The 23,356-nt window shown below is 43.1% G+C and overlaps 1 protein-coding gene and 1 pseudogene across 1 annotated transcript; one reads left to right on the forward strand and one right to left on the reverse strand.

The window, feature by feature from the left end:
• Nucleotides 1-101: 101 nt before the first annotated feature.
• LOC108799158 lies at nt 102-2,162 on the forward strand (annotated as a pseudogene).
• A 3,281-nt stretch (nt 2,163-5,443) lies between these two features.
• On the reverse strand, nt 5,444-23,142 carry LOC108799161 (uncharacterized protein At2g34460, chloroplastic-like). Its single transcript, XM_018570977.1, has 5 exons — nt 23,019-23,142; nt 20,559-20,705; nt 15,626-15,827; nt 9,683-9,850; nt 5,444-5,690 (listed from the first exon to the last, which is right to left on the reverse strand). Exons 2-5 carry the CDS (start codon nt 20,691-20,693, stop codon nt 5,533-5,535), a joined length of 663 nt encoding a protein of 220 aa, XP_018426479.1. The 5' UTR covers nt 20,694-20,705; nt 23,019-23,142; the 3' UTR covers nt 5,444-5,532.
• Nucleotides 23,143-23,356: the final 214 nt, after the last annotated feature.

Genomic DNA, 23,356 nt, shown 5'->3' on the forward strand with positions numbered 1-23,356 from the left:
CATCTATATAAAACTTTTATGCCCCATTGGGGCGGCACAGCATAACTAAAAAAAAAAATGCTGACTTTTCCTTATCGGCTCGCAAATATTCTGATCGGACCATGTCATTCTCCAATTTCTTAATTAAACGCAAACTGCAGAATGGAGAACTGTATGAGAGAACCTAGCTGGTATATTCTGAGAAAGCAAAAGCTGCTTTTTGTGCCCCTTGTCATCTTTTTGGTAGTTCATCTGCTAAATGTCAGCTGGCTCAAGAAGGATTTAGTGATTGGAAGAATGCTTCTGTTCGCTTAAGATAACACGAAGACTCTGAGCAACATAAAACATGTTTTATGAGATTAAAAAACAGGAACACTGCATGTGGCAAAATGGATAACATGCTAATTTTGCAACAAAACAAAGAAAGAGAGTACTGGAGAAACGTCCTCAGGCGTGTTGTTGCGGTTGTGAAGGCTCTATCTTCTCGTGGATTGGCATTTAGGGGCACAGATGAAAGTTTTGGCTCTCATACAAATGGTAACTATCTAATGTTACTTGAACTCATTGCAGAATTTGATCCCTTCATGGACGAGCACATTAAGCGCTATGGCAATGCTGGCTCTGGCACAGCATCCTATCTGTCCAAAACTGTTTGCTATGAATTCATTGAAATATTGGCAGCCAGACTGTTAGACGCAATAATTGTCGAGGTGAAGGATGCTAAATATTACTCTATAAGTGTGGATTCAACCCCAGATGTTTCTCATGTGGATCAGCTAGCCTTCATTATACGATATGTGAATGAAGAGGGTGTGCCAGTGGAACGATTTTTAAAGTTCATACCACATATTGGCCACAAAGCTCAAAGTTTATTTGAAGCTGTAACTGATACATTAGAATGTCACCAACTTGACCTTCAGAATTGTAGAGGTCAGTCATACGATAATGCTAGCAATATGGCTGGCCCATATTCTGGACTTCAGGCTCGTGTTAAAGAACGAAATCCACTAGCTATATATATACCATGCTCTGCACATTCCCTGAACCTTGTAGGAACATGTGCTGCAGAAAGCTGCGTAGAAGCAGTATCATTCTTTGGAGTGATCCAACAGCTGTATAATTTTTTTTCTGGCTCTACCAGTAGGTGGGAAGTCTTAACTTCTAATTTAAATGCCAAGTCCATGGTAAAAAATCTGTCTGACACAAGATGGTCAGCACGCAGTGATGCATGCCGTACTCTGAGGAAATCATGGACAGAAATTATTGAAGCCCTGGAAACAATAGAGGATGATGATTCTCAAAGGCCAGTGACAAGAAGTGAGGCTGCAGCACTTCTAAGAAGTCTGAATTGTCTGGAGAACGCCTTCATGACAGTATTTTGGAACAGCATTTTGGAACCTTTTAATGCAACAAACAAACGGTTGCAGAGTGCAGATGTAGACATTTCAGCAGTTGTGAAGCTCTATGGGGCACTTCTCCACCTCATGCAAGGCTATAGAAATGAGTTTGAAAGGTTTGAATCAGAAGCCAAAGAACTCTCTGGCCTTGACCATTTCAAAACAGCCTGCGCTAGAGCTAGAAAAAAAAAGTTTCCATTTGATGTAAGTCAAGAAGGAGACGTACAATTAAATGCTACAGACCGTTTCAGGGTAAACACGTTCCTTGCAATTCTTGACAAACTAAACAATGAGCTGCAAAGAAGATCTGAGGCTTATGAACAAGTCTACAACAAGTTTCACTTTATTGAAAAGCTTACTACACTGGCAACCAGTGATATACAATCTCAGGCTTCCAACCTATGTCACAGCTATCCTGATGAATTGGAAACGTCACTTCCTGATGAATGTCTGCACCTTTGTTCTTACTTGAAAAACATTGATAAAGGTGAAGCTTCAATTTCAGAGCTCTACAAAACATTCAAAGCAGAAAAATTGCAGGTTATATACCCTAATATTGATATAGCAATGCGTATTTATCTTTGCACTCTGGTTACTAACTGTTCAGCAGAACGATCTTTTTCATGTCTGAAACGAGTAAAGAACTATTTACGATCATCTTTGGGTCAAGAAAGACTGAACAGTTTAGCTTTACTTGCCATTGAGTCAAAACTTTTAAATACTTTGTCCTACGAAGATATTATCGATGAGTTTTCCAAAAGAAAAGTTAGAACTAAAAATGTTTAGGGAGTTTCTTACTGCTATAATCTTTAAAAGGCATTTTCTGCATTACAGAGTATTTTCAGTCTGTACAATTAAAACCAGTTATTTTCAGTGTTTTTAATTGATCTATTTTAGCAGTCATCGATAAAGGACGAGAATGGTGGTGTGTGTGTCGGGGGGGGGGCGGCATTGAAGGACCCGGCCTTGGGGCGGCAAAGGGAGTAAATCAGGGCCTGTATATACATACAGTATATTTCCAGTGGATCTATTCACACTTTGAGTTTAGATGCTTTTATCTGCAGTCAATTTAGTTGCATTTAGAAAAAAGAAGTCGGGTGCGTCCAGGAATCAATGTTAACTTCTAAACGCACTAACACAGATGTAAATGTGTGTAAACACAATTTGATGCTGGGATTTGGTACCAGATGCAGCTAAACAGATATGCATGTAAACTCGCGTCATTTATCGAACACTAGAAACCTAAACGCAGCATCTAGCCTGACACATTTTTCTCTACATATAAAGCACAAAAATGCAAAAAAAAAAAACACGCAAGCACGGGGAGAACATACAAACTCCCTGCAGATAGTGACCTGGCTGAGATTTCGAACAAGGGACCACCAGTGCTGCGAGGCAGAAGTGCTAAGCACTACACCACACAGGGAGCCCCCAGTGCACATTTAAAGTGACACTAAAGTCAGGAGTTAAATCTGGAAAATACATCCAAGTACCTGAACTGTTAACAAAATTGTATCTTATTTGTGTATCACTCAGCTGTAGATCCTCTAATCATCTCTGAATTGGTGCTGACACTGTCCTTCCTTCTGGAGGGTGGCTACTTTTATTCCCCATGGTACCTATGTGTGTTGTAAAGTAGTCACCGATCCAAGCTCCCTCCCGTGATAGACTACAGTCTCAAACGTGAGATTGTTGTCCATCACAGGAGCGAGCTTGGATCGGTGACTACTTTAAAAACACACACAGTGACCATGGGGAACGGAAGCAGCCACCCTCCAGAAAGAAGGACAGTGTCAGCACCAATTCAGAGATGATTTGAGGATCTACAGCCCGAGTGATACATAAATAGGTTACATTTTTGTTAATAGTTAAGGTACTTGAATGCATTTTTAAGGTTTAACTCCTGACTTTAGTGTCACTTTAATAAAAGTTTTGCCCAGAGTTTTTCTTTTACTTTTTAAAAATGAATGTTATAATGAAACCCTATCAGGCAATTTTTTTCCAGACCATTGCATGTGATTGTGTATTCTATATATACCCATATTCACCCTCTTTAATAACATTCACGTTATCACAACATTCACCATCTGGCAAGCATCTATACTGCTCACCAAATGCAACTCGATGACCAAAAGAAAAAGATTGTATTGTACCTAAAGACTAATTGCATATAAGTGCATAGTGCACTGCTCTCTTCATTGCATTTCATTTAATAAACTGTAGTGCTTATTAGCATTCTTTTCAGTACTTTCCATCACTTGGCCCTACTACTCACTCATTACATACCTGTATACCTGGAATTTGTGTATTGGCCATACAAAGCAGTTGCTTTTTTTGTGAACAGAACGGAATTAAAGTAGTAAAAAAATGCTGTAAAACATATTTGCTACAAAAACATAATATACATTAATTATTGATAATTATTACACAGCAAATCAAATTTTTCAGTGACAATCGTTGCTGAAATCAAAACACCTAATTGTATGTATGATTTACACTTTATTTTGTATACAACTTGCAAATTCATGATATAAAATGCCAGTAAAAGATGAGCTTTCTGTAATATGTCATTTACACTTGATAGACACCTTACACATACAAATAAACTACAGTAAAACCCAGAAACGAAAACTGATTTCAGTCTTGAATTGGCAGCTCACGTATTTCTGTTTTTCTTTTAATAATCTATTCATGCTTATATAAGTAAAGACAAAAAACTTTTTTTAGAGAGAGATTTGTATTGAATGGTGAGAGGTTAGAACCACTGTCACCTTTGTATTACTATCTGTGTCCCCATAAGCCTGCATTCACACCTGCGCGTACCATGAATGTGTGCCAAACGTGCACAAAACCGCACGTGTGGACAGAAACACTGCAAAACAGGATTGTGTTGCCATTCATTTCTAATGGCACCCAAAAGCAGCCAGAAAGACACACATTTTTTGTCTGCGCTTGCATGCATTAAGGGCTGGTTCACGTAACAAACACTGCGTTTCAGAACATTCGGCCACTGGGACGCAACCAGGCCAGCAGGGGCACAACCACAGATCATAGGGCCCCATAGCAAAATTTTGATGGGTTCCCTCAGCAACCTCCCTACTGTCAATAATAATAAAGTCAGGTAGCAGGAGAACTGTCTGCATAGTCGTCACCCCCCGTACATCTGAAGTCAGCTCTTCTTGACAACTTCTGCAATCCTTATTGGGGCCCTCTTTCACCCCAGGCCCCATAGCAGCCACATAGGCCGCTATCACTATTGTTATGCCACTGCCGACCTGCTCCCTGCAAGAGGGGGCGTGACAGTGAATTGAAGTCAATGGCAGCCACACCCCCGCCCACAGTGCAATCGCAGGCACCCAAATGCGTGGCACAATAGTGCATGCAGCATTTTTGCAGATTGCACTGGACCGGAACGCAGGCACTAATGTGCCACGCGTTCGGGTGCCAGTGATCGCACTTATGGCGGGGGGGGGGCTGGGGTGCCATTGACTTCAATAGTGCCACGCGTTCGGGTGCCAGTGATCGCACTGTTGGCGGGGGTGTGGCTGGGGTGCCATTGACTTCAATTCACTGTCACGCCCCCTCCTGCCCCTTGAACGCAGGGAACCACCCCGGTTGCGTTCCAGAGGCTGAACACTCTGGAACACACTTTTTATAGTGTGAACTGGCCCTAAAACATGCACAAATGCAGAAGCCCAAATTACGTAATGCATGTCACAAAATTTGCTAAATGAGCTTTTTTTGCCACGTTTATCGCGCGTTTAGGACCCCATTGAACGCAAGGGTTGGACACACAAATGTGCTCCAGCATTGACGAACGTGATGGGATGATGAGCACGGTCACATGTTCTAGTCACATGTGCCAGAGTTCAAGAAAGTAAAGGGCGATCTAGTAAGCTGCCCTTATTTAACATGGCCACTGTCAGAAGATTGGGGAGGAAAAGAGAAATAATGTAAGCAAAGAATACAAAGCCGGCAATTATCTAGAAGTATGTGTTTGTAGATTGTCATTACTAAACATCTCTAAAGGTCCACTTTACATGTTAGCATTCACCCAGTGAGCAAATACCAGCTATAATGGCAATTGGACTTTCATTTGTTTTCTCCATTGCTTAAAGTTGGTGGCTTTCGCTGTTAAAAAAGAGCTACCTTAACATTATTTACAACACATTGCAACAATTTTTCTGGTCCACTTTTCATCATTAAGGGTAGAGAGCATGAAGCGTGATACATCTGCACGAGACACTGTGTTAGTAATAGGGTACCCCTTTTCATCTGGGACAAAGAAGCCTTCATGAGTCAGTATTTCCTTGTCTATAAGAAAAATTATTAACATCTATTATTTTGATGCTCAGAATTGTACCGTTTAACCGACGACATAAAATGTAAAATTAAACATGATATCTTAAAAAGTAAAATCATAAAAGGCCATAACTAGAGATACATGAGCTGCTGACCTTTTTTTTCTAGAAGCTGCTAATTCCCTGGCTGTCTTGTCAATAATATGGCTTTCATGCTACGTGAGGTTCAAGTAAATTTTCTTTTTTTCCCCCATGAATTTCAATGTCCTCCTTGCCCAGGGGCCATGCTAACTAGACATGTGCATTTTTGTTATTTCGTTTTTCAGGATTTGGGTCTAAAAGTCCATTTGTTTTGGTATTTTGACTCGGACTAAATTCGTTAGGGGTAGTCTGCACTAATTTTCGTTTCGAGTGAACTTTCGTTGCAGCAAAGTAACATTAGACAAAACGAAAAAAAAAATGACATTATTTTTTACAGTCCAGTCCTTTGGGTCTGGTAATTTTAAAAGGATACCCCAATGCAAATAAGCCCACCTGCCCGCACATCCCTAGATCCACTGGATCAAGGTTGTGTGGAAGAGTCCCTTGTCCCCCTCTGCATGGGAACACCCTCACAATGCCTGTGCTCGGGTCAAGGGTCTAATAAGAATTTTCCCCCCCATTTTTGGGGGGTGCGTTTCCCTGAAATTTTTGTTATCGAAAATTCTAATTCCTAATTTCTGTCATTCGGAGATTTGGATATATCCGAATCTCTGAATAATGAAAATTCATCTAAATAACGAATCGTTCCGAAATGAATCGCACATGCCTAATGCTAACCTTCTGCATATTGTATAGAAGCGAGGACCTGCATAAAGAGCACATTTTACACTTTGTTGTGGGATCTGTTTTACCTCTTCACCTTGAAACACCAGCCTGATAATGAAAGGCATTCTGGGAAAATAGAAAAAAAACTTACCTTTTCAGAGGGGCTAACCACGCACTGCAAGGGTTAAGTGCTTGTTTTGTCTTAGGGGTTCAAATAAAGCAGTTTTACTCAGCTGATCCTTGGTCTCGCCACCATGAGCGATCAGCTCTCTCCCCCTCCACTCCAGCTATGGAATGTCTCTTGTCCTCACATCTAATGCAGGTAAATGTCTATCAGAGAAGGCTTTGATTAAGAGAATGTGGTATATCTTTGAAATCAGCCGTACATCGGGTGGTTTCGGGTCGACCAAACATGCTCAGCATGTTCGGCCGACCCGAAGTGCAGAAGGAGTTCGACTCAGCCGATCCAATATCTGGAGCCGAACCTCCGGCAAGCTACTCACTGCTGTTCGGCCTATTCTCATAGATGCCAAACAGCAGTGAGTGAATAGCCGAATGCCGCTGAGCGGCATTCGGCTCGGCTATTCTGCTCGGTACCTCAGAGGGACCGAGCAGAACAGAAAAATAGTTTAAAAAGTAGAAGAAAAGAAAACGATTGGGCGGAGATAGCAGTGACAGCTAGCTCCGCCCAACTGTTTTCTATTGGTCGGGACCAGCTGTCATTAGAATTAGAGCTTGTCGGAGCCGGCGGGGATATAGAAGCCAACTCTGCTAAGCTCTCATCCTAATGACAGAACAGCGTCTGCTGGTTACCTAATAACCAGCAGATGCTGTTCTGCCATTAAGATGAGAGCTTAGCAGAGTCGGCTTTCATATCACTGCCGGCTCTCCTAAGCTCTCGTCGTAATGACACATGGGCATCCCTGGTTACCAGGGACACCCATGTGTCATTACACTGAGAACCCGACGGGGCCGCTGTGATATCACAGCGGCTCCTCCGGGTTCTTAGTGTAATGACACATTGGCGTCCCTGGTTACCAGGTAACCAGGGACGCCTTCTGTCATAACACACAGAACTCGGCGGAGCGGCTGTGATTTTACAGCGGCTCCGACGGGTTCTCAGTGTATCGATAGAACAGCGTCCCTGGTTAAATGGTAACCAGGGACGCTGATCTCTCTGCAAGTGGCCGGAGCCAGCCTTGAGATGATGGCTGGCTCCGCCCAGCTGTCAGAAGCAGGCTGTCGGCACGGCTCAGCCGAGCCGATGCATATGCAACTTCGGGGGCTGTACGGGCTATGGTGAATAGCCCGTACAGCAGCCCTGAACCGAAGGGGTCCTGGGGCCGAAGCTACCCGAAGGATCAGCCGAAGCTACGGCTAGATCCTTCGGTAGCTTTGTGAATAGACCCGTGAATCTTTTGGCAGGACCACCATACATGTAGCATAGTACCTCTCTCTACTCCACATCTCCAGCATTGATCGGATATGTTTGGGAAGGTCTTATGTAATAAAGTGGGGTATCTGTACCATCTTGTCAATATCTTAAAGTTCTGTTCCTGGATATAGCTTGAAATACCTGATTTAAATGTTAACACAAAAGATCATTTCCAATCATCTTGGGATAGTCTATAGCCCAGTTCTTTTTCCCATCCCCTCACATAAAACGGTCTATCAGAGAAGGCTTGGATTAAGAGAATGTGGTATATGTTTGATAGTTTACGTTTGCTTTCCTTTTGGTTCATACACAAGTCCTCAAAGGGGTGATATCTTGCCTAAGAGGTTTAAATCTCAAAAGAGCAGTAAATAAATGTTTAAGCTCAGGGAAAAGAGAAGAAGCTGCAAGGACCAGTCTAGCAGTCCGAAGGGAGCCGACGGGTCCGAGGATCAGGTAAGTAAAACAGTTTTTTATGAGTCCCTTAGACCAAACAAGCATTTAAATTTAGGATTTTCCCAGAATTTTGCTTTAACATAGCAGTGCGCTTGCACAGTTGTTAGCCTAGCAGATACAGGAGTGTCACTACATATGCTTGATGTTCCCGGCAGGAGTAGTTAAATAAATACAGTTAAAAATGTGGCTCAGACAAACTGATTAATGAAATGACCTCTATGAATAAGCCTGCGGGTGAAACATGGGAGAGATTGTAGCTGGTTGGGGGTGTGCAGTGCTGGCATTTGTTGCTTTGTACACTTTTATTCACTGATATACTGGATTTGCTGTGAATTTCAATAAAGTCTACAGTATTGGAATTCTCTGGATAGTGCGGTCTGTTCGTATACTGCTGCATTCCAAGGTGGAGACGCACCTATTAGACTAGCACCTAGGGAGTCCTGATGGTGGCTAAGGAATTGGAGTGGTGAGATTTCCTTTGGCTCTACATGGTAGAATGTAAGTTATGGTCTTATTTCATACAAGTCAAAAGGTCATCACCATGAAATAGGTCCAACTATTGAACCTTCTTTTCCTCTTAACTGTCCCCAATTCAAATTACTCCATTAAAAAAAAGCCAGAGCAAACAGAAACGATGTAAAACACTAGGGATGCACCGATATATCGGCCGCCGAAACATATCGGCCGATTGCACTTTTGGCATAATGCCGAAAGTGCCATTTTCCTGCTGATACATCGGCGCATCCGTGATTTCTTTCCTCCCCGCTGGGCGCTGCTCTGTGTCCCAGCGGGGAGGAGAGAAACTGTGATAGCTGGCCGAGCGCTGCTAGAGGAGAGCGCAGTGAGCGGCCGGCATCTCCTCCCACACCGCTCAGCCGCCTATCACAGTCCAGTTATAAAAAATAAATAAAAATAAAATATTTAAACATTTTTAAAAAATAACAAACATTTTCGGTATCGGTTTCGGTCTGACAATTTTTTTATTTCGGTTTTAAAAATTCAATTTCGGTGCACCTCTATAAAACACAGTGCTGTAATGTTTTTGTTAAGTCAGATCATTCATTAATTAGGTTCATATCTGCTTGGTTATCACTTATCATTACACTTGTAGTATTAACTTTCTGAATATGCCTATTTATTTCAGCACAATGTTTTGCCAACCTGGCAATATAAGAGGGAACCTGAGGTGTGGTGACAACATTGACACTACTTTAAAAAGTGTAAATTTCTGTCCTAACTGAAACGCTCTATATTAGTAGCTCATTAGTTTAATACTAACTATATTTCCAAAGCAATGACACTATGCCTACCTGTTACTGGAACATTTTGTAGTCCGGGTGGTCTTACAACCGTCCAGTTAAGATCAGGACATTCTTTTTCAAGGTACTGTTCCATCTCATACATGTTTGTGAGCACACTTTTTATGAGAGGTATGAGTAAATTGCGTACAAAAAATGAAGAATTCTGCGCAGAGCTAGCTACGGAAGGAAAGAAAACCATTTATTTGGATGTCATGTCACTCTTAAATGCAAAATCACAATTGCCTCTGTGCAAACAAATATTCTAAAGTGTTGCAACCAATCTAAATGTCACCTCTAATATTTTATTAGCATAGGTATTACCATAAAAATCTAAAGAGCTCATTCAAATGTCAAATGTACAAATTCTCAGACTCCGGATGCTTTTGCTTCTGTAGCATTGATTATACAGATCTCTTGGAGGCGTGCACCAAGATCATGTTTTAAGAAGAATATAGCTGAAAAGGAACCTACCATCTCCCTCCATGAATAAAATGAGTGCCACACATTTCTTATTTGTAAGTAGTAATTATAAACCTAGAAGAAACAGAGTGGTCTTAGTGTACTTAGTGTGGGTTACCATTAGTCCTGTTTCCTGTAAAATGTATTAAATAAAGGAAGCCGCAATTCTGTTATGATTTTTTGTTTAGCTTTATGGACACTTGAAAAGGGCACCCCGTGAGTCCCCCCTTTGGAAGTATACCATGCCTGGGTTCACATATGGGAACATATATTGCAGAAGTTCCCACAAATGTGTTGCACTGGTAGGTTACTTGGCTTTCACCCTTCTGTCCGGTTCATCCCAAACCAGCTCGATGGGGTTTAAGTCTGGAGATTGTGCTGGCCCTTCAATGATTTGAAGCCTACTGACTTGTTCTTTTCTTCTAAGGTAGTTCTGACACAGAGGTATGTTTTGTGTCATTATTTTGCTGTAGGATGACCCCTGACCAACTAGGCGTACATCAGAGGGTATTGCATGGCGCTGCCAAATCAGTCTGTGCAACTCGCCGACTCTGGATCCAGCAAAAGAGCCCCAGACCATTACGCTTCCTCCTCAATAGATTTAATGCTTGCTAGCAGTAGATCTATGAAAAAAAAACCAGAGGGTTTAATAACCCTTTAAGCTGTGTTTGAAGCTGTTGTACTGTGAGCCACCTGTCGCGCAAGCTGTTGACTCTCAGAAACTTATTTTTTTTCCAATTAATTTTTTATTGGTTTACAAGTATAAAGGACACATTCACATATAAGAAAACATTTGATACCATTAGAGAAGGTACAAAACTTTGAATTATTGTTACAGGGATGAAAGAGAAAACGGCATCGCCGCGTAGGGAGAATCATTATAATAGTACAACAGTTTGACATTTTTGGCAGCACTGGCGTGTTATCAAAAAGTATGGTAGTCTATACATTTCAGACGTATATTCCTATAGCTTAGCTCTGATGTACAGCATACATTTATCAGTATGAGCGTGGAGAAGGCTCCGCTATCATTCACTGTGTTATGTGCCCGATAATATAAGCTTGGGGCTCTATTCCCCAAAAGTATTCGGAGCGCCTTAGTGTGTATAGAAAGTTGGCAGGCGTTCAGTTTGGGTTGTACTCTTTTTTAGGCGTCCAAGCTCGTCAAAATGTGTTGCCTGACAAGACTAACAGACAAGACAATAGGGGGAGAGGGTGACATTGGGAGACAGAAGGTAAGTCAAGTAGGAGGGGGGAAAGAAGAGAGAGTAGTATTCGGGTCGCACGTAAGTGTACTATGCCTGGGAGAGTATTAGAGATAAATTATAGCGTACCAAATCGGCGCGAGGCAGATGAGGCAAAATACTTGACGATCCAGGGGGGCCAGGTTGTTTCAAATTTGTTCATATGGTCATTAAGTTGTGCTGTTCTTTTCTCATGTGCCATAATCCAGTTGACATGGTTGATTACACTATGAATACTAAGGGGCTTTGTTAGCCAATTTTTAGCTATTTCTCTCTTTGCAGATGTACACACATGCATGGAGAGGTTAAATTGTTTACGGGGAAGGCCTTTAGGTTTATAGTTAAGCAATGCGAAAAGTGGGTCTTTGGTCAGAGGTTCCGAGAACAGTGACGATAGGAGGGTGAATATGTCATCCCAGAAGGTCGAAGCTTGTGGACAGCTCCACCATATGTGTAAAAAGGTGCCTGGTTCCAGACAACCTCGAAAGCAGTTAGGGGAGCAATTAGGGTTATAGATAGCCACTCTGGCAGGTACCATATACCAGCGCATGAGGACCTTTGTAGTTAATTTCCAACATGCTTGCACAGTGCGAGCTAGATTTAGTATTTGCCCAAGATTGTTGCCAGACGTCTTCGTCAATGGGTGACTCTAGGTCTCTTTCCCATTGTGGGACATAGGAAGGAGGAGGCGTATCCGTGGGGGAGATTAGTGCGGTGAGATGAGTCCTGGTAGAGGAGTGAGATGAGTCCTGGGGTGTGTGGGTTGGTGTGGCAAACTCTCTCGAATGGAGAGAGCCGTGTTGGACTGGACTGCTGTGGGGTGATTGAGGTTATGAAGTGTTTGATCTGGAGGTACCTGAATATTTCCCTACCTGGGAGTTGAGTATGCTCTTGAAGGTATGGGAAGGTTTTAACTCCTGACGTAGTCCTCAGTTGCCGGAGAGTGGTAAGGTTGCGTTCTGACCACGCAGAGAACTGTACCGGATGTTGTAGAGCAGGGGTGAAGAGGGGGTTCGCCAGAAAGGACATGAGGGGTAAATTAGGGGAAAGAAGGCCATGAGAAATTTTATGTGATGTGGATGTGATCGGGATGGAAATCGTTGGTCTCTGTTTCGGAGCTAGCCATAGGAGGTTGGCAGCCGACGTGGGAAGCACTAGTGCAGACCCCAGAGCCACCCAGGCCGGAGTCTCGAAGTCTGAGTGATATTTCACCAGTTGTCCAATTTGTGCCGCTAGGTAATATTTGGCTAGGTGTGGAACTTCTAACCCTCCCAGGAGTTTCGGGAGATGGAGTGTACGTCTGGGTACCCTACGTTTTTTGTCCCCCCATATAAAGGCAAATATTTGTGATTGCAGTTTTCTGAGAGTAGGGCTGGGGATTGCGACTGGTAGGACTCTAAATAAATAGAGAATCTTAGGTAATAGCGTAATTTTGACCGCAGCAATCCTGCCTAACCAGGAGAGTTGATATTGGGACCAAGTCCTCAGCATTCGTGATAGTTTGGTCACCATCTCGGGGTAGTTTGAGTTATATAAAGTGTTGTAAGACTGCTCCAGCTTGATTCCCAGGTAGAGAAGGTGGTCAGAGTTCCAGAAGTAGGGATAGCTACTGCTCAGGGATTCAATTAGTGGAGGGGGTAAGGAAATATTCAAAGCCTTGGACTTAGATTGGTTAATACCAAGATTGGAGATGTTTTCAAAATCCGACAGAAGTGCCATCAGATTGGGCAGAGTAACAACCGGATTTGTTATAAAGAGCAAGGCATCGTCTGCAAACAAGCAGATCTTATGAGACACTCCCTCATAGTCAATCCCGGTGATGTCGGGGGATTTGCACAGTTTCTGTGTTCTTTCAATTTCCAAGCGTTCAATTGGGATGTCAGGGGCCAACTCCTGGAAAAGCGCTGTGGTGGAGGAGAACAGATCAACAATATGCTCCGAGAGCCCCCGGATGCGTAGGTTAGATCGGCGGGATCTATTCTCCATGTCCTCCAATTTGTACAGGAGCTGCGAGTTCTCCTCACGGAGGGTGTCAAGGTCATGAGCGACTACGGAAAGGTCAGTCTTTATAGTGTCACACCGGTCCTCCAGGGCTGCTGTGCGGTGCCCTATGTCACAAATTTCTTTCAGTAGCTTATCTGTTATTTGTTTTGATGTGGATTGGACCACCATTTGCAGCATGACATCAAAGCGCTGCAGGAGTGGGGATTGTGAGCGGCTCCTGGGACTATCCCCCTCTTGGGTGTCCAGATCTCCTTCCTCCATCTCACTACTAGACACCGAGGCCCGGCGGGCCTGTGTCACGTGAGTGCGGGCCGCCGGCACCATCTTAGCTGAGGCCCGGGCCATAGCCTCATCTATGGGCTGTTGTTTTCCCTTCTGGGAGTTGCGGGTGCCCGGGGCCGACATATTCGGTGCTGCAGGGTGTTCGGTATCAGGCAAGGTCAGTGGAGAGAATGGGGAGCGGGACGTTCCCTGCTATGGTGGTTTTTGCCTGGGTGAGCTGCGGAGCTGTCTTAGAGAGCGACTTCCATCGGCAGCCTCGCACATGCGCTTCCCCAGAAAATAATTTTTTTATAGGATGGGGCATCATGCTGGGGAATGTTAAACTACAGATTGTGAGCAGGAAGTAGTTAAAGGCACCTAGTCACTACTGGGCTTATGGAAAAATCTGCTCATGCAGTCTTAAATTACTATAATTTTATGTTCTTATAAATGAAAGATTTGTATTACTTCCCTTATGTAGCTTTACATACATTGAATCTGACTCTTCAGCTCAAAGGTCAGGGGTTACCTGAAGTCAGACCTTTGCTGCTGTGTCACCTGCACAACTTTGCTCACTTATTTCCAGCTTCTAGGAGCACAGGGTTAAAACTGCAGAGGCCTGGAGGAATATAAACACCTGAAGGGTTCTGTTATTTGCATACACTCACAAAGCTTTCAACTTTTAAACTGAAGAGGTTGCCAGTGGTCCTGTGCTTGCTGAGTACCTCGGCAGCCTTTCTGTAAACCACAGCGCCTGTTTACAGCGTGGGCCGCAGTAAACTGCTCCTCCTTCCCGGGGACCCACGTAGCACTTCTGCTGCCCACAAGACCCTCCTGGCCTCTGGTGAGACCCCACAAAGCCCACCTGAGACCCCACACAGCCATCCTGAGACCCTCTATAGCCCCATCAGGTCCCCATCAGCAGAGGGCGGGTACAATGCTAGTTTACTATTGGCTATTGCAAATTGAAATAGCCAATAGTAATGTCCCAATGCTTTTCTATGGGAAAATTATATTTTTTTTTCTCTATTCTTATGCTGAGCATGTTCGGCCGACCCGAAGCCACTCGAAGCAAGCCGCCGATGTACGGCTGAAATCAGCCGTACCAGCCTGAAGTGAATAGCCGAACAGTGTTCGGCTCACTTCACTTCAGATCGGTCATTCACTCGGCTGCCCTCGGCAGCTTTGTGAATAGACCCCTATGTGTATAGTTCCATGTATAGTGATCAGCAGGGCCGAAGCTAGGAGGGGCGTCACCGCGCCTGAAAACAGCAGCACTTTATGAGGCGATAATTAAGCGATTCAAGCCTCACCTCTGTGTCAGATCAGTGATCTGCTTCTGTGCTCTCTTCTTTTGGTGTGGTGGCGCCCTACCGGATTCACCATGGATGTGAGACTTGAAATCACTTCATTTCAGTCTCTCCTCCGTGACAGATTAGAAGGGGCACCGCTAGGAAAATAGAAGTGAGCTCAGAAGTGGCTCTTTAATTAACAAAGCAGCACTGGAGCCTGAGGCGATTTGAAGTCTCACCTCTCCGGAGAGAAGTGTGGGGTGGGGGCATCGAGAGTGGATTGAGAACTTCTTACGGGTGGGGGGAGCAGCTACGAGTCTTTGCCTCAGTTGACGAAATGTCGAGCTTTGCCACTGTCCGGGGGGTGGAGGTTTTTTTTGGGTGGCAGGGGTGTGTACGGCACCTCTGTCCAACATCCTGGCCAGCTCACAGATGTCCCTGGTTGCCAGGAGCTGGGCAGGACATCAGTTAGAGTGTCCCACCCAGCTCCTGGCAACCAGTGACGTCAGTGAGCTGAACGAAACGCCAGACAGAGAATCCTAGGTTGCTCACCTTGGATGTTCTGGCTGGAAAGGGGGCAGCAGCTGCTTCCCCCTCACATGACCCAATGAGATGCCGCCTGAGGCAACCGCCTCAGACTGCCTCATTATAGGGACAGTGATGCTCACAAAATATTTGTTACATTTACTTACTGTCCGTATACCATGAAGTCATCACAACCATTCTGTTCACTTCAGTTTGTCGCACTGCTCCAACGATGGCTTTCATGGAGTTGGTGTATTCACTGATAGATGAGAACATTTTATAAGGAAATCCTAGACATGACATAACTGCATCCTGGCCTTGAAAATGTTCTGCTAGGGATTCCTGTGAAAATATATTGGCTTCTACTACCTGAAAAACAAAGCATGTACTTGATTCTATGTTTCCGCAACATAAACTCTGTGGGAGTAAGTTATCAAAACTGGAGCACATTTGCACTGCAACCAATCAGCTTCTCTGTCTCATTTTCAAATCTTACATGAGCAAACTGAAGAGAGATGCTGATTGGTTGCCATGGGCAACTGTTCCAGATTTTGTCTGCTCCAGTTTTGATGATCTTTACATTTGTTCTGGTAACACTAGCTGAACACACTTCTATTAATTCTCTGATGAACATATATTGTGGTCTATTGAGACATATAGATCGCATTGGTCTTTCTATTTCTGCTTATAGCCCAAATAAGCCAGCTTGTTATAGGAAATTATTTTGTAAATACTGTGTTTAGATGGTCACTGTCCACTGACGGTAATCAGCAACTAAGCACCATTTTGGGAACTTATCTGATCAAACATGGAAACTGAACCTTTGTCCCCTATTCACACCACTCTCTGACATCTATCCAACTGTAAATAGACCTGTCATACCTATTCCATTAGTTTCTGCTGCCTCCAACTGCATAACATCAACACCTTTGGCAGGGGCGTAACTAGAAATCCCAGGGCCCCATAGCAAAATTTTGTAAGGCCCCCACAACGTAACCCCGCCCCCATTTTAATAGAAATTGGCTGAACAGCACGTTTGAGCATTTTTTTATTGCGTTTCAGCGCTGAAACGCGACTAAAAACAGCCAAAAATGCTCTTTAAAAAATCGTGCGGAAACCACAGTGAAACGCTTCCGCCCTAGTGTGAATGGCGCTTGAATGAGGCCTAACACTTTAGTTTAATACTGCCACACCAATGAGAGGCTGAGGAAAGGGGGATTATAAACAAAATGAAGGAACGCTAAACTGTAAATAAGCGATTTATGTTATAAATGTTTTTTGCGATGTGTTGGTGTTTGTGTTGTGATAAAGTGATACAGGCGTATATTTAATTACAACACAAGGTATCACAACAATGCGTCACAAAGCTTTGCCATGCGCTGCCACAGTTAAATTAATGTTTTTTTACAAAAGAAAAAAATCATGCACTGCGATGCGTTCTAACAACGCACTGCAGCGCATGTGCCTGGCGTACACCACAATATGGTGTATGTTATGTGTGTGTGGGGGGGTTGTGCTTTTTTTTATTTACACATTTTAAATTTATTTTTTATTATTATTATACAGGATTTATATTGTGCCAATAGTTTGCACAGCGCTTTACAATATAAGGAAGACATTACAGTCACAATACAATTTAAGACAAGATGGTAATTATTATTTATTATTAATTACTGTTGGGGGGGGCTTTAGGGAAATATTAGGGGTCTAAACAGACCCCTGACATTTCCCTTTTGAAATAGAAAAAGACATTGAGGACACAGAGTCCTCAATGTCTAGTTTGATGAATGTGATTCACCGGGTTCCTCTCCCGGTTTTCGAAGAGTTTATGCACACCATCCCCCAACACACCAACGACCAAGAGAGTTGACCATACTACAGTGGAGCGCTTTCCATGCATTTTTGTTTTAGATTGACTCAGTGAATGGGAAGCACTCAGTACAGAGGCTTCCCATTCATTCACAAACTGCTGATAGTAAGATATTTACTATCAAGCAGATTCTCAATGGGGAGGAGCCTCTGTACTGAGTGCTTCTCCCCATTGAGAAACTCATGAATGAACAGGCTGTGATGTAAATCACCTCCTGTTCATTCATAACTGGGGACACATAGTACTATGTGTCCACAGTTATTTACAAACACTGGAGTGATCAGATGACCGCATCGGTCGCTATGGTGGTAGTTCCGCCACTGACCTTTTGGTACCTCCGAATTTAAAATCCATGCCTTCCAACTGCTGCAAGAGGATTCCATTAAATAGACTCTTACATCTAATACTACTATCATGCCGTCTCTAAAATATTTACACAGCCTGTATCAATACAATTATAACAATCTAACCCTTCAGAATTACCTCCCATGTTCTTCATCACTCTACTGATTCTTATATTTTTACTTATTCTCTTCCAGGTAATCAACCCCCATGATTAGGGATACGGTTTGAGGTTCCCGGTCCCAGGGAACTAATGCAGAAAGTTGGCCACCCCCATTCTTTTTCACATTATTGCACTGCAAGGGCCTTTGAACTTAGGTAAACTGGCTTATATGGGCCAATAATGTGGGCTTTGTGCCTCAGCAAAAACCAGGGGCAGAGAACAGTCATAGTGTTAGTGCATTGGAGGCTGCTGAAAGGAAAAGATAGGGGAAGCTGGCAAAAAGGAAAAGTAGGAAAAGTTCAGGGCAAGTTAGGAAACTGTAACCAAAATAAAAAAATGTACCTCTAACAAAGACTATCCTATGTGTGGATTGCTGCTGATTACTATACAAACGTTAGTCTTTTAAACTTTAACTTTAGTCATTTATCCTACTATACACAGTGCTGCAACTTAAATTTCTGGCTCTCACACAGTAATAGATCCTGGTGTACATTTAATAAACTGTGATAAAACTAGCTTTATCACGAGTTAACTTTACTCAGCAGATCTCTTTGTTTTTCTCGGCTGCACAGAGGCTGTTTAATAACCTGCGAAAAGAAAACTTATCTCACGTAACAGCTGTGAAAGGCTGAGATAAGTTATCTCAGTGATCAGTTGAGAAAGCAATGTGGGGAATGTATTCTGAGCTGCACAATGACATCCTTTGTGATAATCTGCAATCCTCCTGACAGGATCGTAGTTTAATCTGCCAAACCACCCATTAACAATATTACAAAGCACCGCTATAGCAAAGTGCAACAGTTATTTCACCGTTAACATTAAGAAAATTGCTAAAAAACAGGATTTACATGTTCTGATTTGTTCAGCATGTACCAGTACAAAACCATGAATTAAACTACCAGAGGCAGCCACAATGCGAGGCAGTGATGGGGTTAAACATTCTAAAGGGGCACTCTGATGGAGCCAAGCAATGTAAGTGGGCACTCTGACACATGCTGGAAATTAGAATGTTTGGCACATACACCCCTGTCATTTACCTCTCTTTTCTCTTCCCTTGTCCATTCCCAAAAGCCTTGCATTATTTTCACATAATGCAAGGTGTTCTGTGAATGGATAAGGGGAGAGGAGAGATGGGGAATTCCAGTCATTTACCTTTGTCCATTTACAGAGCTCCTTGCCACCCCAAACTGCACCCACTCCAGCAAGCAGTACAAAAAGACTGCATAGAGCTTGCCAAAGCACAGTGAATGGGAAGTCAAATAGCGGCTGTGCTTGAGCAGAGAAGGGAACGTCAGGTGGTTCCTTGATCAAAAGTAGACCCTAATGGCACATAGAGATGTCTAATGTTTCCGAGCACTCCCGCCAATGATCAAAGAATTAAAGAATGAATGATGTGCTGGGAGTCAGGTGTACTCTTTCTTGACCAAATGCATTACCACACAGAATAAGGGGTTTTCTTTCCCCTTATTGTTGATAGTGCTGATTTATGACACAGCCTCCTCCCATGCCACCTCTGCTGCTTATGGGATTCCTGTTGCAGGTCCTTTCAGGCAACAACAGCGAGAATATAGGCATAGTTATAGATAACAGCCGGGGCTCAAGTGCACATATGTCCCCACTAAAAAGTGTATGGGTTGGATGTGGTTTACCATATTTGCACATGGTCCTTGTAGTGCTGGGTCCAGATCTGGGAGATTAGGGGATGTAGACACAGCCAGTGGTGTCACAAGGGGGATGGGACCCACACGGGTAACAGCATCGGAGGGGGGACACCAAAATGACTGACTGTCATGTTTGGTGTCACCTCCTCTGAAAAGTTGGGCACTTGGTCATGGACTGAGAGCCCGGCAGCTGTACTAGAGAGGAGGGGACCCGGTGGCATACCCTCTCCCGACGGGTGAATGTCCCCTCCGCTCTTTGCCAGCGTAAGTGTGCATAACGTCATTATTCACATGCATCGGGCATCGGGAGATATCAGTTCCACACCCCTGCCTCCCCTCTACTCCCTGCTGTCCCGAAGCCAGGCCTTGGTTGGCCTTGTGGGAAATCCGGCCCTGCTGGTGAGGCCACACACCCCTAGTGAAATCTCATAGCCATGGTGAGACTGCACACAGCCATGGTGAGACCTGCACGCAGTCCTGGTGAGACCGCACAGCCATGGTGAGACCCGCATGCAGCCCTGGTGAGACCGCACACAGTCCTGGTGAGACACTGCACAGCCTCCTGAGACCCTGCACAGCCCTGGTCAGGCCTCGCACAGCCTCCTGAGACCCCACGCAGCCTTCTGAGATGCCGCACAGCCAGGGTGAGCAATACAGAGTATGTATTATATGGTATTAGTGCATCCCTAATTCTGGAACATCAAAGTTCAGTGGGAAATAAAAGGGAGTTTGGAGGCAAAAATCTATAAGGAACACAGAAATGCCTGTAAATACATAATACGTAAATGAGGCCTATAAATTGTGAGAAGTCAGTATAATCTGTTGCCAGAGGGTTACCAAAGTTTGATACTCAATTAAGGTACATATGCTAGTTGCATTCAAATTATTTGAAGCAAATACATAACCGTGTTAGTTGGTTTTTATAATCTGTTAGCAATTCTATTTTATGGTGGCCACGCCATTGCCATGGAATACTTTTCAATGCTAACACTGCAATTTTCATTATAGTAAAACAGAAGAGGCAAAAGGAAACAAGATGAAATTATTATATTTATAATACAAACCTTTAAATTTTCATGCTGGATTGTTATTTTACTGACATCTCTCACAAGGGCTTTTACTTCATGTCCCAGTCCCAAGGCTTGAGACACCAAGTATAATCCTGTCTGGCCAGAAGCTCCAAGGACGGATAACTTCATTCTTGAAACCTGCTTGTAGAAAAATACATGAATATTTATCTGATCTTATTCTCTCACAATAGTCACTCCCTCAAAATAATAAAAATGTCTAACTGAGTGTACATAACAATTCACCATGCACTACTTAGGGTGCTAAATCAGAATAACAACAAACCTAGAAAAGGTGCCATGAATTTAGACCCACTCGAAAAAGTATCTGGTTTTGTACAGTGTACCTAATTGGCACTGTTTTATTTAACAAGGATGTAACCATGATCAGAGTAGACAATGCAATAGCTATGAAATTCTGTAGGAGGGGTGTGCCAGTGACAGTTTTGCACTGGCTTGGGGGAACTCGGGGGATTGGATTAACACAATTCCTAGTAAAAATATACATTTCAGGTATTCTTATGCAGAATGATACCTCTATTTAGAGGCAATGTCCCTTATGCCCCAGAAGCCAATCTTATCTGCCTACTCACTTGCTCGGCCCATCATGACAGTCTAATAAAGCATTTGTATCATACCAAAAATAAGGTGTATCATTAGTTTGGGGTTCTTTGATTGGTTTCTCTAAAAAGAGATCAATATTGGTGTCATAAGACTGTAGAACAGCGGTCTCAAAGTACCGATCCGTGGGCGGGAGTTGGCCCGCAGCCAGCTGACAAGTGGCCCACAGCCAGCTGACAAGTCGGGCACACGGTCACGGACCACGTGCCCAACTTGCGGGAGCAGCTACACGGTCTACATCTCCGACGGATGCAGACCGCAGAGCTGCTCCTGTCAGCTCCGGCCAGAGCTCTGTCAGTTCTGAGCTCCGGGCCGAATGATGGATCATTATTAAGGTCTAGTGCAGACCTTACTAATGATCACCGCTAGATCACCAGGGAATGAAGATGTACCTCCTCCCTGCTATTTGTTGATATCTAAGTCTGTCTCTGATATCTGTCTTTCGCAGGGCGAATGTAACATTCTTTTGACAAATCTTGTTTTTTCCAATGTTGTTGAATCAAATGTAATTAGAATGTGTTAACTATTTACATGTTATTAAATTAATTTATTTGTTGAATGTAAGCAATATTAGATGCAACCTAAGAGAAAATACCCTAAGAACATTTGCTTAAAAGAAGCATTATGACCACCTGCCTAATATTGAGTAGGTCCCCCTTTTGCCTCCAAAAAAGCCCTGACCCATTGAGGCATGGACTCCACTAGATCTCTGAAGGTATGCTGTGGTATCTGGCATCTAGCAATCAGTAGCAGATCCTTTTAAGTCCTGTAAGTTGCGAGGTGGGGACTCCATGCTATATGCCTTCCTTGCTATTTAATGAGAGTACATCAGTGAACCACCATCTTTACCTTTTCTAAAAAGTATGTAATACGAAGGCTTATGTGAATTGATTATATAGGTAAGCCTTTTTTTTAATACATTAGTATTGATTTAGTAAAGGCAAATAGGCTGTACCCTGTTTGCAAGGGACTTTACACTTTACAATGTAAGTTCCCTCATAGTTTAGTGAATATGGTGCAATTTCACTTTGCAAAGAATGCCCAATAATGTGCTCAGAAACTAAAAAAAACAGTATTTATGCTTGCACATAATTTGATTATTGAAGTCAGCAGAGCTTCCCCTCATTCACCAAGCTAAGGGAAAGCTTCCCCTGAAGAGTACAAATTCCCTTGCAAAGTAAACAGTCTATATGCCTTTAGTAAATCAACTCCCATTGAGTTCTAAGAGCCAGTGTTAATGCACTTTTGTTTGCTTCAGAACTGCTTCTGTCCCCGTACGAGTCTATGGGTGTGCAAAAGCAACTGAAGCAGATCAATGAATTCTGAATGATCTTGGATATCTCAAACCAATGTCATAAGCACACAGGATTTACCCATCAAAACTCACAGTGTAATGTGTGGCCAGCTCAGTATATATTTTGTGTATAACTCCTAATTACATAGGTGTCTAAGACCAATATACGCGGAAGGATATTCATAAATGATGAAGAATATTCATGAGTGATGCAACTGATTCAAGCAGTGCTCGTGACAGTCAGGCATTGCAAGGGTTAAACCCTGCATGTTGGACAAGATTCAAAACGAGATAAACAATTGCTCTTTAGAAAATGGAATACTTCCTTCATTGTATGTACCGTGGGAAGTCCATGGATCCATCTGCAACGCTGATTCAGTTAAGGTTAGGCTGACCAGACCCCACCCATAGTTTAGACATCTGTATTTATGTAGGTGCACAGTTATACAAAACTGAACTCATAAACTTCAGTTTGAAAGTGTATTGATAATGCAAAGAGTAACATTTCTTTGTTAGAGCTGCAAAAACAGAGAGAACCTTACCTGGAGCCTGTTCGACAGCTTCTCTATGTACAGTTACTACACTGTGACAGCTGAGTTGGTGATGAAGTCATGAAAGGGGAGGTCTACATTACACAACACCCAGAATATCACATTACATGCACTATATCTAAGGTCTGGTCTGTGCTCGTGTTTGTGAGACACTCCCATTGCCCAGCCTTTAGCTAGCAAGCTGTACTCATAATATTCAAGTCAAACACAAAATACTTTTGAATGGACTTAGACCCGTGATGTCATAATAAATGTTTCTGCGATTTAAGAAAAATGCTTTAGGGTTGGAATAAGAAACACATTTTATATATATATAGGCATATATATAT

The sequence above is a fragment of the Nanorana parkeri genome, unplaced genomic scaffold, assembly GCF_000935625.1.
Source record: "Nanorana parkeri isolate BGI_ZX_2015 unplaced genomic scaffold, ASM93562v1 scaffold1645, whole genome shotgun sequence".
NCBI classification, from domain to species: domain Eukaryota; kingdom Metazoa; phylum Chordata; class Amphibia; order Anura; family Dicroglossidae; genus Nanorana; species Nanorana parkeri.

Bases quoted from the DNA above. Each gene is read 5' to 3' on its own strand.
- LOC108799161 (XM_018570977.1), bottom strand. From the start codon at position 20,693: ATGAAGTTATCCGTCCTTGGAGCTTCTGGCCAGACAGGATTATACTTG. The intron at 9,851-15,625 runs GTAAGTAAATGT...TTCCTTCCGTAG, and splicing joins GACTTCATGGTATACGGACA to CTAGCTCTGCGCAGAATTCT. The intron at 5,691-9,682 runs GTAGGCATAGTG...TTTTTCTTATAG, and splicing joins ACAAAATGTTCCAGTAACAG to ACAAGGAAATACTGACTCAT.